Below are 12,236 nucleotides of genomic sequence, written 5' to 3' on the forward strand. Positions count from 1 at the left end.
GGTTCCAAATGATTGGAAAAGAGCACAGGTAGTCCCAGTCTTCAAAAAGGGTCGTCGAGCAGATGCGCAAAACTATAGACCTATATCTCTGACGTCGATCTGTTGTAGAATTTTAGAACATGTTTTTTGCTCGAGTATCATGTCGTTTTTGGAAACCCAGAATCTACTCTGTAGGAATCAACATGGATTCCGGAAACAGCGATCATGTGAGACCCAACTCGCTTTATTTGTTCATGAGACCCAGAAATTGTTAGATACAGGCTCCCAGGTAGATGCTATTTTCCTAGACTTCCGGAAGGCGTTCGATACAGTTCCGCACTGTCGCCTGATAAACAAAGTAAGAGACTACGGAATATCAGACCAGCTGTGTGGCTGGATTGAAGAGTTTTTAGCAAACGGAACACAGCATGTTGTTATCAATGGAGAGACGTCTACAGACGTTAAAGTAACCTCTGGCGTGCCACAGGGGAGTGTTATGGGACCATTGCTTTTCACAATGTATATAAATGACCTAGTAGATAGTGTCAGAAGTTCCATGCGGCTTTTCACGGATGATGCTGTAGTATCCAGACAAGTTGCAACATTAGAAAATTGTAGCGAAATGCAGGAAGATCTGCAGCGGATAGGCACTTGGTGTAGGGAGTGGCAACTGACCCTTAACATAGACAAATGTCATGTATTGCGAATACATAGAAAGAAGGATCCTATATTGTATGTTTATATGATACCGGAACAAACACTGGTAGCAGTTACTTCTGTTAAATATCTGGGAGTATGCGTGCGGAACGATTTGAAATGGAATGATCATATAAAATTAATTGTTGGTAAGGCGGGTACCAGGTTGAGATTCATTGGGAGAGTCCTTAGAAAATGTAGTCCATCAACAAAGGAGGTGGCTTACAAAACACTCGTTTGACCTATACTTGAGTATTGCTCATCAGTGTGGGATTCGTACCAGATCGGGTTGACGGAGGAGATAGAGAAGATCCAAAGAAGGGCGGCGCGTTTCGTCACAGGGTTATTTGGTAACCGTGATAGCGCTATGGAGATGTTTAGCAAACTCAAGTGGCAGACTCTGCAAGAGAGTCGCTCTGAATCGCGGTGTAGATTGTTCGCCAGGTTTCGAGAGGGTGCGTTTCTGGATGAGATATCGAATATACTGCTTCCCCCTACTTATACCTCCCGTGGAGATCACGAATGTAAAATTAGAGAGATTAGAGCGCGCACAGAGGCTTTCAGACAGTCGTTCTTCCCGCGAACCATACGCGACTGGAACAGAAAAGGGAGGTAATGACAGTGGCACGTAAAGTGCCCTCCGCCACACATGTTGGATGGCTTGCGGGGTATGAATGTAGATGTAGATGTAGACATCATCGACATTCAAGAAGCGTTCAAAACAAACCATAAACTTGCACCGTGAACATGGAATGAAAAATGGCACGCCACAGTGATGACAAAGGTTCGCACCATCATGATCGAAGGCGAACTCCTTGGGAGTTACAAACTATGCACGTGTTCAGCTAGGTATTCACTCTTAAGGAATGCATATAGAATCATATTGGTGTAGTGGGGTGATGAGAACTGTTGGAATGTGATGGCGTGTAGTCGAATGTGAAGCAGTCTGTCGTGAAGTTTATCGTGAAATTGGTCATCCTTGAAGACAAAGCTGCAGATAGTGCTATAATATGTTCTTAGGTATGGAAAAAACAAACATCCATAGGTTTAAATCGTCCAGGGGTTCCATGTCATATATTTTTTAGGATGGATAGTTTGCTCTAAAGGAGTGTGATTTTTATACGCAGATTAGGAATCAAGCAAAAGTAAGTTATTTTGACCAGCTATTGGCAAAAAGTAGTGCTCATACGATAGCTGTAGTTCTCTTACGCCAATTTTTCCTACTCTTGCTTGCTGCGACATAAATATGCCCTACTGTCCTTGCAAGATAACGCACACAATGAAGATCTGTAAGGGATAGAACACCTTCAACTTCTTGCAGCACTATAAACAACTTTCAATCAAATTTATCATCCAGATTAACATGCAGTGTAAATGTTTGCGAATTCATTAAGGCATTTGTGTTATTTGATCTTGGTACAACTGTCTTGGTATCTCTAATTTCCAGAGTTCCTTTCATTTGCATTTCCTCTTCAAATCCCGATTGGTCGGAGTTAAAAATAAGTCTGTTTATCTCATCTATAAATTTTAGGGCCGATTCCGTAATTTGCTGTGCATCGTCAGGTTGATGCTTTGTTTGAAATTTCGTTATCTTATGTCTATCGATTCCGTAGCACTGTTTGAAGTTACGCAACCATCCTCTGCTTCTCTTGTAACCATTGTATTCTATGTTCAAAAATGGTTCAAATGACTCTGAGCACTATGGGACTTAACATCTATGGTCATCAGTCCCTTAGAACTTAGAACTACTTAAACCTAACTAACTTAAGGACAACACACAACACCCAGCCATCACGAGGCAGAGAAAATCCCTGACCCCGCCGGGAATCGAATCCGGGCGCAGGAAGCGAGAACGCTATCGAACGACCACGAGATGCGGGCGTATTCTATGTCATGTGCAATTTAATGAGGATAATGTAGTAGATCACTATCATACTTTACCTGTAGCGCGCAAACAAGTGCTCCTTTTCCTCCCTCGAATATTCGTTGCTTTTTTTATGCACTGCACGGCCATATTGCTGTGGACTTATTCGAAATCTGTGCATGATTGTTATTTATTATGCTGTCTATGGTCCTCCAATTATGTCATTAAGTTTAGTACCAGTTTCTTGGACAACAATTATCCTTTACTACTTTTTACTGGAAACGGCATTTGTGACTACCTGTCTGACAAGGATGACGAAGTACCTGGCTCGACACCTGTTTCAATATTTCACTTGTTAAGCATGTATCGTGATCATTATATTTCTCATGTACACTTCTGCACAATCTAGCGTATGCACCATCATAGTCCAGTGACTCATATTGCAGAAAGCTAGGATTTCATCTGCCACTTCTTTTCACTCTGCAAAATTCCTTGGGTTACTTTCTGGCGAAATGTCAACTGCTGCAACTATTCTTGTAGATATAATGCATTGTTTCCTTTGTTTACAGTTGTAATTGCTCTGCTTTTGTATCAGCACCAATAGCACTGTAGCACTGTTGTGCGTTACTCGTCGAGTAAGCATTTCAACTATGCTCTGTAGCATCATGCTGTGCTCAACATTGGATGCCCCTAGTCCTGGCCCCTGTTGCCATTAGCAGCCAATATTGTAGCCAAGATAGACACGAAGCTCACGCCTACCACAGTAAAACTAGTGTATATGTCAACTAGTTAAACAGATGATAAAGAGATTGAAGAAATGTATGATGGGATAAAAGTAATTGTTCAGATACTTGAGAGAGACGAAAATTTAATAGTCATGGAGGACTGGAATTCGATAGCAGGAAAAGGAAGAGAAGGAAAATTATTAGGTGAATATGGACTGGGAGGTAAGGAATGAAAGAGGAAGCTGCATGGTAGAATTCTGTACAGTGTGAAACCTAATCATATCTAGCACTTGGGGGGATATGTGGAAGAGACCTGGCGACATTGAAAGGTTTCAGACAGATTATATAATGGTAAGACAGATTTAGGAACCAGGTTTTAAATTGTAAGAGATTTCCAAGGGCAGATGTGGACTCTGATCATAATTTATTGGTTATGAACTGTAGATTACAACTGAAGAAACTAGAAAAAGGTAGGAATTTAAGGAGATGCGATCTGGATAAACTTGAAAGAACCAGAGATTGAAGAGAGTTTCAGAGAGAGCATTAGGGAACGATTGACAAGAACGAGGAAAAGAAGTACAGTTGAAGAGGAATGGGTAGCTTTGAGAGATGAAACAGGGAAGGCAGCAGAGTATCAAGCAGGCAAAAAGACGAAGGCTTGGGTAAAAGAAGAGACATTAAATTCAATCGATGAAAGGAAAAATTATAAAAATGAACTAAACGAAGCAGGCGAAAAGGAGTACATACGTCTCAAAAATGAGATTAACAGGAAGCGCAAAATGGTCAAGCAGGGATGGCTAGGAGACAAATGTAAGGATGTAAAAGCATATCTCACTACGGGTACGATAGATACTGCCTATAGGAAAATTAAAGAGCCCTTTGGAGATAGGAGAACCACCTGTATGAATGTCAAGAGCTCAGATGGAAAACAAGTTTTAAGCAAACAAAGGAAATCAGAAAGGTGGCAGGAGTACGTAGTGGGACTATACAAGGCCTATGTACTTGAGGGGAATACAAGTATTATGGAAATGGAAGAGGATGAAGATGAAATGAGAGATATGATACTATGTGAATAATTTGACAGACCACTGAAAGAGCTAAGCCGAAACAAGGCCCCAGGAGTTGACAACATTGCATTGGAAATATTGATAGCCTTGGGAGAGCCAGCCATGACACAACTCTACCATCTGGTGAGGAAGATATATGAGACAGACGAAATACCCTCAGACTTCAAGAAGAGTATAATAATTCCAGTTCCAAAGAAATCAGGTGTTGACAGGTGTAAAAATTAACGAATTGTTAGTTTAATGAGTCACAGCTGCAAAATACTAACACAGATTCCTTACAGATGAATGGACCGACCTCAGGGAAGATCAGTTTCGATTCTGTTGAAAGGTTGGAACATGCGAGGCAGTACTAACCTTACGACTCATTTTAGAAGATAGATTAAGGAAAGGCAAGCCTATGATTGTAGCATTTGTCGACTTAGAGAAAACTTTTGACAATGTTGACTGGAATACTCTCTTTCAAATTATGAAGGTGGCAGGGGTAAAATACAGGGAGCGAAAAGCTATTTACAATTTGTACAGAAACCAGATGGCAGTTATAAGGGTCGAGTGGCATGAAAGGGAAGCAGTGGTTGGGAAGGGAGTGAGACAGGGTTGTAGCCTATCCCCGATCTTATTCAATCTGTATACTGAGCAAGCAATAAAGGAATCAAAAAAAAAAATTCGGAGTAGGTATTAAAATCCATGGAGAAGAAATAAAAACTTTGAGTTTCGCCGATGGCATTGCAATTCTGTCAGAGACAGCAAAGGATTTGGAAGAGCAGTTGAACGGAAAGGACAGTGTCTTGAAAGGAGGACATAAGATGAACATCAACAAAAGCAAAATATGGATAATGAAATGTAATCGAATTAAATCAGGTAATGCTGAGGGAATTAGATTAGGAAATGAGACACTTAAAGTAGTAGATGAGTTTTGTTATTTGGGAAGCAAAATAAGTGTTGATGCTCGAAGTAGGGAGGATTTAAAATGTAGACTGACAATAGCAACAAAAGCGTTTCTGAAGACGATAATTTTGTTAACATCGAGTATAGATATAAGTGTGAGGAAGTCTTTTTTGAAAGTGTTCATATGGAGTATAGACATGTATGGAAGCGAAACATGGACCATAAACAGTTTAGACAAGAAGATAATAGAAGCTTTCGAATTGTGGTGCTTCATAAGACTGTTGAGGATTAGATGGGTCACTCATGTAACTATTGAGGAAGTACTGAATAGAACTGGGAAGAAGATGAATTTTTGGCACAACTTGACTAGAAGAAGGGATAGGTTGGTAGGACACATTCTGAGACATCAAGAGATCACCAGTTTAGTATTGGAGGGAAGCATGGTGGGTAAATAGTTGAGGGCGACCAAGGGAAGGTTACACTAAGCAGATTCAGAATAGTTACTCGGAGATGAATACACTTGCACAGGTTAGAGTAGCATAGAGATATTCATCAAACTAGTCTCTGGACTGAAGACCACAACAGCAACATTGTAGTTGCGTGGTAGACCATGTGTGGAGCGTTGAATGCTGTAAAAATCACTGGCCATTTGCGACCTTGCACTCAAGGGGTTTCCTGTAAGAACTGCACTTGTCGTGTCTGAAACACACAGTTGGTGTCATTTACCACTGAACTGGAGTCTGCAAGCCTATTAAATACAATTATTAAATGTTCACCATGTTTCACTCTGTTCGTGAAACAATAGAACATAATTCTGATAGGTGAAACAAAAAGGAGTTCATGCAACAATTTGTGTTATCTTTGCCAGGACTGTGCAGTATTTCTCATCCCAAAGGGCATCTGTAGATATTTGAACAGTCCAAAAGGCGTTATTATTGCTGCTTTCAGAACATTGTGTATGCCACTGGAATTTGATGGTAAACTTTCTTAAATTCTGTAATACTGAATATACTGTAGCTGCTCCATCCAATGCATTTTTAAAACCTTTAATACTGGGAATCGTATAGTAGTCTGGTATGGAGCAAGCATTTAGTGAACTGCAGCTACTGCATGACCTTCATGCTCCATCTTTCTTTTTAATGGATTGCTATGGTGCCACTGTTTTAACGGGTGGTGGCAGCTGGTTGGCCAGATATGACATAAGGCTGTGTCTGCCTTTCCTGATTTTTCAACAACAGCACACATGTGGCGCTAAAAATCGGATGTTTCTAAATCACCAATTTGCTTATAGTTTAAAAGCTACTGAATGTTTTGAATCTGTGATCTGCAGACGCTTTTTAATAAAGTCGTTTTGGGATTCTGGTTCTTGTTTTGTACTTGCATGTTTTGAATATTGTCTAACACTAAAACCAATGTACGAGAGTCAGGTACGATTCTAGAAGTCGGTCAATGGTGGTGTGGCCAGTGGGGGTGGGGGGAGGGCGTTTGGGGGAATGGAATATCGCTTAATAAAAGAAGAGTTGGGGTCCTCCACCGACAAAGTAGTAAAATTTGTCTTTGCTTGAAGTAGTTTTTGGTAACTGTTTTGGAATTCAGGGTAAAAAATGTGTGTTAATAAGTAATAAGACTCCCATTTTAAGTTAAATGATATTTATCAGTTTAGATAGTAAGTTATTTGCCGCCCTTATTCTCTTGTTAAAAATGTGTTTGAAATACATTGAAACCTAAATTGCTACACAATTATTAAAAAAGTGATTGAGTCTGTTGGAGTAATATATTCGCTGATTTCTGAAGTCATTTTATCCAGTATAATATGATGCTCCATTGGTGAGGGGGCTATAGCCCCCATAGCCCCCTCCCCCCCCCCCATGCCACCGCCTCTGATGAGTCTTTAAGTCCACGTCCTTTGTAAGCAACAGGAGCGACCGACAACACATGACAGCTTTTGATTTCAAATGTGTTTAAATCTTGTTGCTGCAGCGGATGTGACAGTGGACAGTGACAGCCATGAGTCTTCTTGGCATACTGCTGGGGTGGACATGCCGGCTGCTGTGAAATACCTATCATCGGATTTAAAGAAAACTATTCAGTGGAAAAAAAATTGATTCTTGTGCCTCTTAAAGCTTGACATCTTCGCTCGATAAAGGACTGAAATTTTTTTCGTTATTTGTCATAGTTATTGCACTGCACGAAGCTAAGCAAACAACTGCACGAAATTTTCATGAGTTTGTGCAAGTAAAAACACATTGCGTAAACTCCGCATGTATCTCATTTTAGGCGGTATATTATTGTGTATGAAATGTACCCAAAATGCCGAAAGTATATTTAAAGTTGATAGCAAAATGATATTTCTTCTCATTTTCGAGGTACTGGTTTTTATATCTGGCAGATGGGGCGTGCCATTGCGTCCATTGCTTCCCTGTGCATCGCAAATCACATAGTCGTAAAAGTCGTCATATTTTATAAATGGTTCCCGATATCGAAACGAGATTTTTTGCAAATGACAGCATGCAAAGAAGAAATTTCTTTTCATATGATTAGCAATGAAACGTCTTGGTCAAATGATTCAGTGGAGCAAGATCAAATCGCACTTCAAAATTCCACAAAGGGTTTTTATCCGAATTTTCGTAGGCAAATGAAGAATGAGAAAGGGACAAACGAGGTATCAAACTGATCAGTGCGAAGTTTAATTTTGCAAACAAATATTTAATTACTTTAAAGTAATTGTGGTAATTAATAAAAACTTAGTGAGTTTAGGGAAAAATGAAATATTTTACGAACAGCTGCTCCTAGCTACGCAAATGAAGAGCAGAAAGTTCATCTTTTCAAGGTCTAGATGTTTTCGCATAAAAAGTTATGTTTTGTGCTATTTAACTGTCAAAAAGGCTTCCTTCGAATCAAGTTCTAATTCGAGTATATTTCAAGAACATAATATGTTGGGAAGGCAAATGAGATGTCAGTAAGATAATGCTTTCTGGAGAAAAAGTGAAAATAAAAAAAAATGAAAAGAAAATCAAAATGTTTTGTGTAACGATTTGTCTAAAAGAAATAAAACAGATTAGAGAAACGTTTGACTTGCCTTTGAATGAATTTTGATTGAACTTGAGGCACATTTAAAAGAACTTCCAGATTTCATAAAAGCAAAGAAAAAATACTTGTTGAAAATCTGTATGTACATGCATTAATCATTCATTTTTGTGTTATTTCTCACAGACAGTTTATTACAACTTTTTATGTTTCATCTTTGATTTACACTCTTTTTAAACATACACATATTCACATATACATGTATGCCTATGGGAGCATTTTATGATTTCAAAATGTTTAAATGTGCCAGAGCATGTTTGTGTATCTCTTAACCAAGGTTTAAGGATGCAAAGCACTGAAACTCCTAGATGATGATCAGGTAGGAACACTTGAAATTCCCGTATTTTTCTACTTTGAACTTGATACATTTTTCTGAGCTCTTGGAGACAAAATAACTAAGGCACTGAAAAGCTAAACAGCTTATGAGTCAATGCTGAATGACAAATATTGGAGAAAAGGGAGAGTTCTGCTTGTGGCAGGCTATAGTTGTTTTGCAGTTTGTATCCAATTTTTTATTTACATATATGTCTATATATTTCAGGTTTCAGAATAATTGTGCCTGCTTGTCTGCATATTTTGCATAAAAATAATGTCGCCATTTTTATCTACTGTGTTACACTATCACAGCTGGGAACTTAAACTGCAAACACACGCACTATAGCTCAAGGACACAACTAGGAGCGCCAAACGCTCCTCAGAGAACTAGAATGGGTGCATGACAAAGTTCGTGGCCCTGCAGAATGAACAATATATTCCCACAGCATAGGCATGCGGATCTCCTAGGCATCAGTATTATCAAGGCATCGCAGTATTTGTGTGAATGGAAGTGGTGCATGCGCTCTCTTCTTAAATCACTGACTGTTGACGCAGTAAATGATGGAAACCCCAACTGACGAAACCACTGGGACAAGGGAACCTATAATTACATCACTATAGCAATTAACAATGGTGTCACGACTACAACACAAAGCAAGTAGCATGCAGAGGGGAGACAGCAATTGCTACCACCAAAGATTCTGCATACATGCTGCAAGAAGAACCACCTGCTCAGGGACTGGCTCATAGTGAGGCAGCATTAGTACAAGACATGGGCAGTCAGCTGCAGTGGAAAGTTAAGGCAGATCTGATCATCCATAGAAACACTATGTGGGCAGAGAAGGTGCCAACGGTTGATTCCAACACCTCTACTTGCGACACTGTTGGCTTTTCAGGAAGATACATCCATGAGTCCGCCGCTTACAACACCTGCAGAAGAAACTTTTACACGTGCAGAAAAGGCAAACACCCTTGCAGATGTATTTGTAGCGAATTTTAGACTGATGGATGAGCCCATCAACCCAGTGCACGTTCAGTTCAGGGAGAAGAGGCTCAGGATGCATCAAGTAGCTGAAAACATGAATGACACAGACAACGACATCATCATCTCGGAAGAAGACGTCCTCTAAAGCATCACATGTGTGCTGAACAAGAAAGCACTTGGACACGATAAAGTTACTGAGAAGAGGTTTAAGGAACTTCCTCAAGAAGCCATTGAGTACGTAAAAATAACGTTTAACAACATCATACACCAGAAGGGACATCCATATTTCTGGTAGGTTGCAATTATGGTCGCAGTACCCAAACTTGGCAAGAACAAGGCTGACTGCAGAAGTTATAGGCCAATTAAATTAAGGAAGGTTACTGAATGGCTCTACCTGAAGATCCATCAATTGCCACTAGTCTGAGAAACTGTTCTGCCCAACGAACAATTTGGTTTATGAGCAGGACATTCAATCATACAGCAATTACTATGCGTTGTTGAAGAGGACATATTGACTTTCAGCAGTTTTCCACAGTGTCTGGCACACTGGATCATACACAAACTATTCGCTCATGGGCTGCCAGGACCGTTTGTAAGTTGTTGGCTGACTGCTGACTACCAGGCCGGCCACACTTTTGCCCTCAGAGAAGGTGGCATTGATTCAACCATCATAGAGGTACAATCAGGTTACCACAAGAATCATTTATAGGCCCTGTTGTATACAGTGCCTACAAAGCAGACCCACCAACATCTCTTAAAGTCAGCTGATATGTGTATGTCGATGACATTGTGCTCATTACCAGACGCTGATAGCCACAGGCAATGGAACGAAGACTTCAGGACGCCTGCAATAGCCCAGAGCAGTGGGCAACACATTGCTGCAGTCACTATGAAGTTCTACTACTCACCAGGAAACGTCTCCCAGCCACAGGGAACGTTACTTTCCATGGTATGGCAATTCAGTGGATAAACGTAGACCTATATCTCGGTATCACAGTTGACATGGAGGCAACACGTCGACAATGTATGCAAGAAGAGTACTGCAGTGTTGGAGGCACCATACTCCTTTCCTCAACGAAAAGTTCTCTCTCTCTCTCTCTCTCTCTGTTGAATGCGTCCTACATAGATTGCGCATTTACATACGCCCACTACCGGTTTACGCGAAGATGCAGCGAAGTGTCACATTGACAAGAATCAGCGATGGCAACACAAGCCATTCAAAAGAGTTTTCCTTGTGCATTGGAACTTCCTCTCCTACTGTCTACATGAGTGAGTGGAAGAAAAACTTATGCTCGATAGCTATATAGAGCACGCCAAGGAACTCTACAACAAGGAGTGAAGCTCGACCAGTGATTTAATTCGCAACCTTGGGTAGCGGAACAGGTACACTGACGGTTACAAGGAGCCCGTTGTTCAACTAGACAAGTAGCCCCACTCTTCCGGAGGTTAAGTCAAACGAAAAACTACAGCTCTGAGGCGACACTAAAATAAATAAGACATTAAGACCACCAGGTATAACTCTGGAGCTGCCTAGCTACTGTGTAACTTCTTTTGGATTAAAACTGTCTAGACGTCAGTACTGAATTACTATTTTGGCCTGTTCGTGGATTATCCCAGTTTTCAAAGAAGACTCTTATCTCTTGACCACAACCCGTAAAAATCCCTATTATATCTGCTAACTTACTTTGTTTTCTGAGGGAGATATTCAGAAATTCCTTTTCGTAAGTTACCATTACTTGCCGTTGAGTTGCACAAAGTCGCAGACACTGACAAACTGGGTTTATGCTGTTTGTAAAACATGTTTTGCATCAAGGGCGTACATAATGAAAACATGAAAATCAAAATGTACATTACCTGATACAATACAGTTATTTTAAAACTTGATCATTTCTATGGCAATTTTGTTATTGGTTATTTTGTGACACAGTCCAGAAGTCGAAGTGCATTAGCCTTACTAGATGCTACACAAAGTTAACAGGCATTCATTCAAGCCTGCTTTATCAATAATTTCGAATTCTACGCTGTTCTCCTCGTTTCACCTTACTGCCTTACAACATGAGATTGCTTGTAGTGTCGGCTTTGAGTTGGCGTCAGGAGGAGGGGAAAAAGGAAAGATACTCCAAAAAATGGCGTGAGTGATGGCGTCTAGTATGTGTTTTGTGCCGAGTGGACTAAGCGGTAGTTAATCAGGGACATGAGACTGAATTCAGTGTAAATATTGAAATAATGTAGGCATTTTAGTTAAGGTGAGAACTACTACTAAATGCTCAGGTACTTGGGGTCATAGTATGTCTCCGAAAGCAATAAGTCCTCTTCTGGAAGAACTAAGAAGGTATATTGCCCGTGTTAACGTGGGTTTGAAGTCATAAGCTCATCAGATAGTGTGTAATTCCACTAATTCGACTAACAAAGATAGTTTTGCTATTACTAAGCACTGTTTTTAACAAACGGCTAAGAGCCTATATGAGTGCGTGGGACAGATTATTTTGGAAATGCTCGGTTCGTATTGATAATGTACATGTAGAAATAGTACATGCTTCTTGTTGCACATACTTCCTGCAACATCGATTAAGTGCTGTCCGATCTGCACGAGCTATAAATAATAATTTTAGTCCTGTGAAACAAATAAAATC

The 12,236-nt window shown here is 40.2% G+C and overlaps 1 protein-coding gene across 5 annotated transcripts in view; it reads left to right on the forward strand.

Annotated features, from left to right (window-relative positions):
* Positions 1-11,368: 11,368 nt before the first annotated feature.
* LOC126335445 (uncharacterized) overlaps positions 11,369-12,236 on the forward strand; it is a 226,621-nt gene continuing 225,753 nt past the window's right edge. For 4 of the 5 annotated variants that reach the window (XM_049998737.1, XM_049998735.1, XM_049998738.1 and 1 more), the window contains exon 1: positions 11,667-11,935. In XM_049998737.1, the coding sequence (XP_049854694.1) occupies positions 11,892-11,935 (44 nt within the window). In that variant the 5' untranslated portion in view covers positions 11,667-11,891. Of the gene's footprint in view, positions 11,936-12,236 lie in introns of all 5 variants that reach the window. The other variant, XM_049998734.1, reaches the window with a different exon arrangement.

Source organism: Schistocerca gregaria, chromosome 2 (assembly GCF_023897955.1).
Source record: "Schistocerca gregaria isolate iqSchGreg1 chromosome 2, iqSchGreg1.2, whole genome shotgun sequence".
NCBI lineage: Eukaryota > Metazoa > Arthropoda > Insecta > Orthoptera > Acrididae > Schistocerca > Schistocerca gregaria.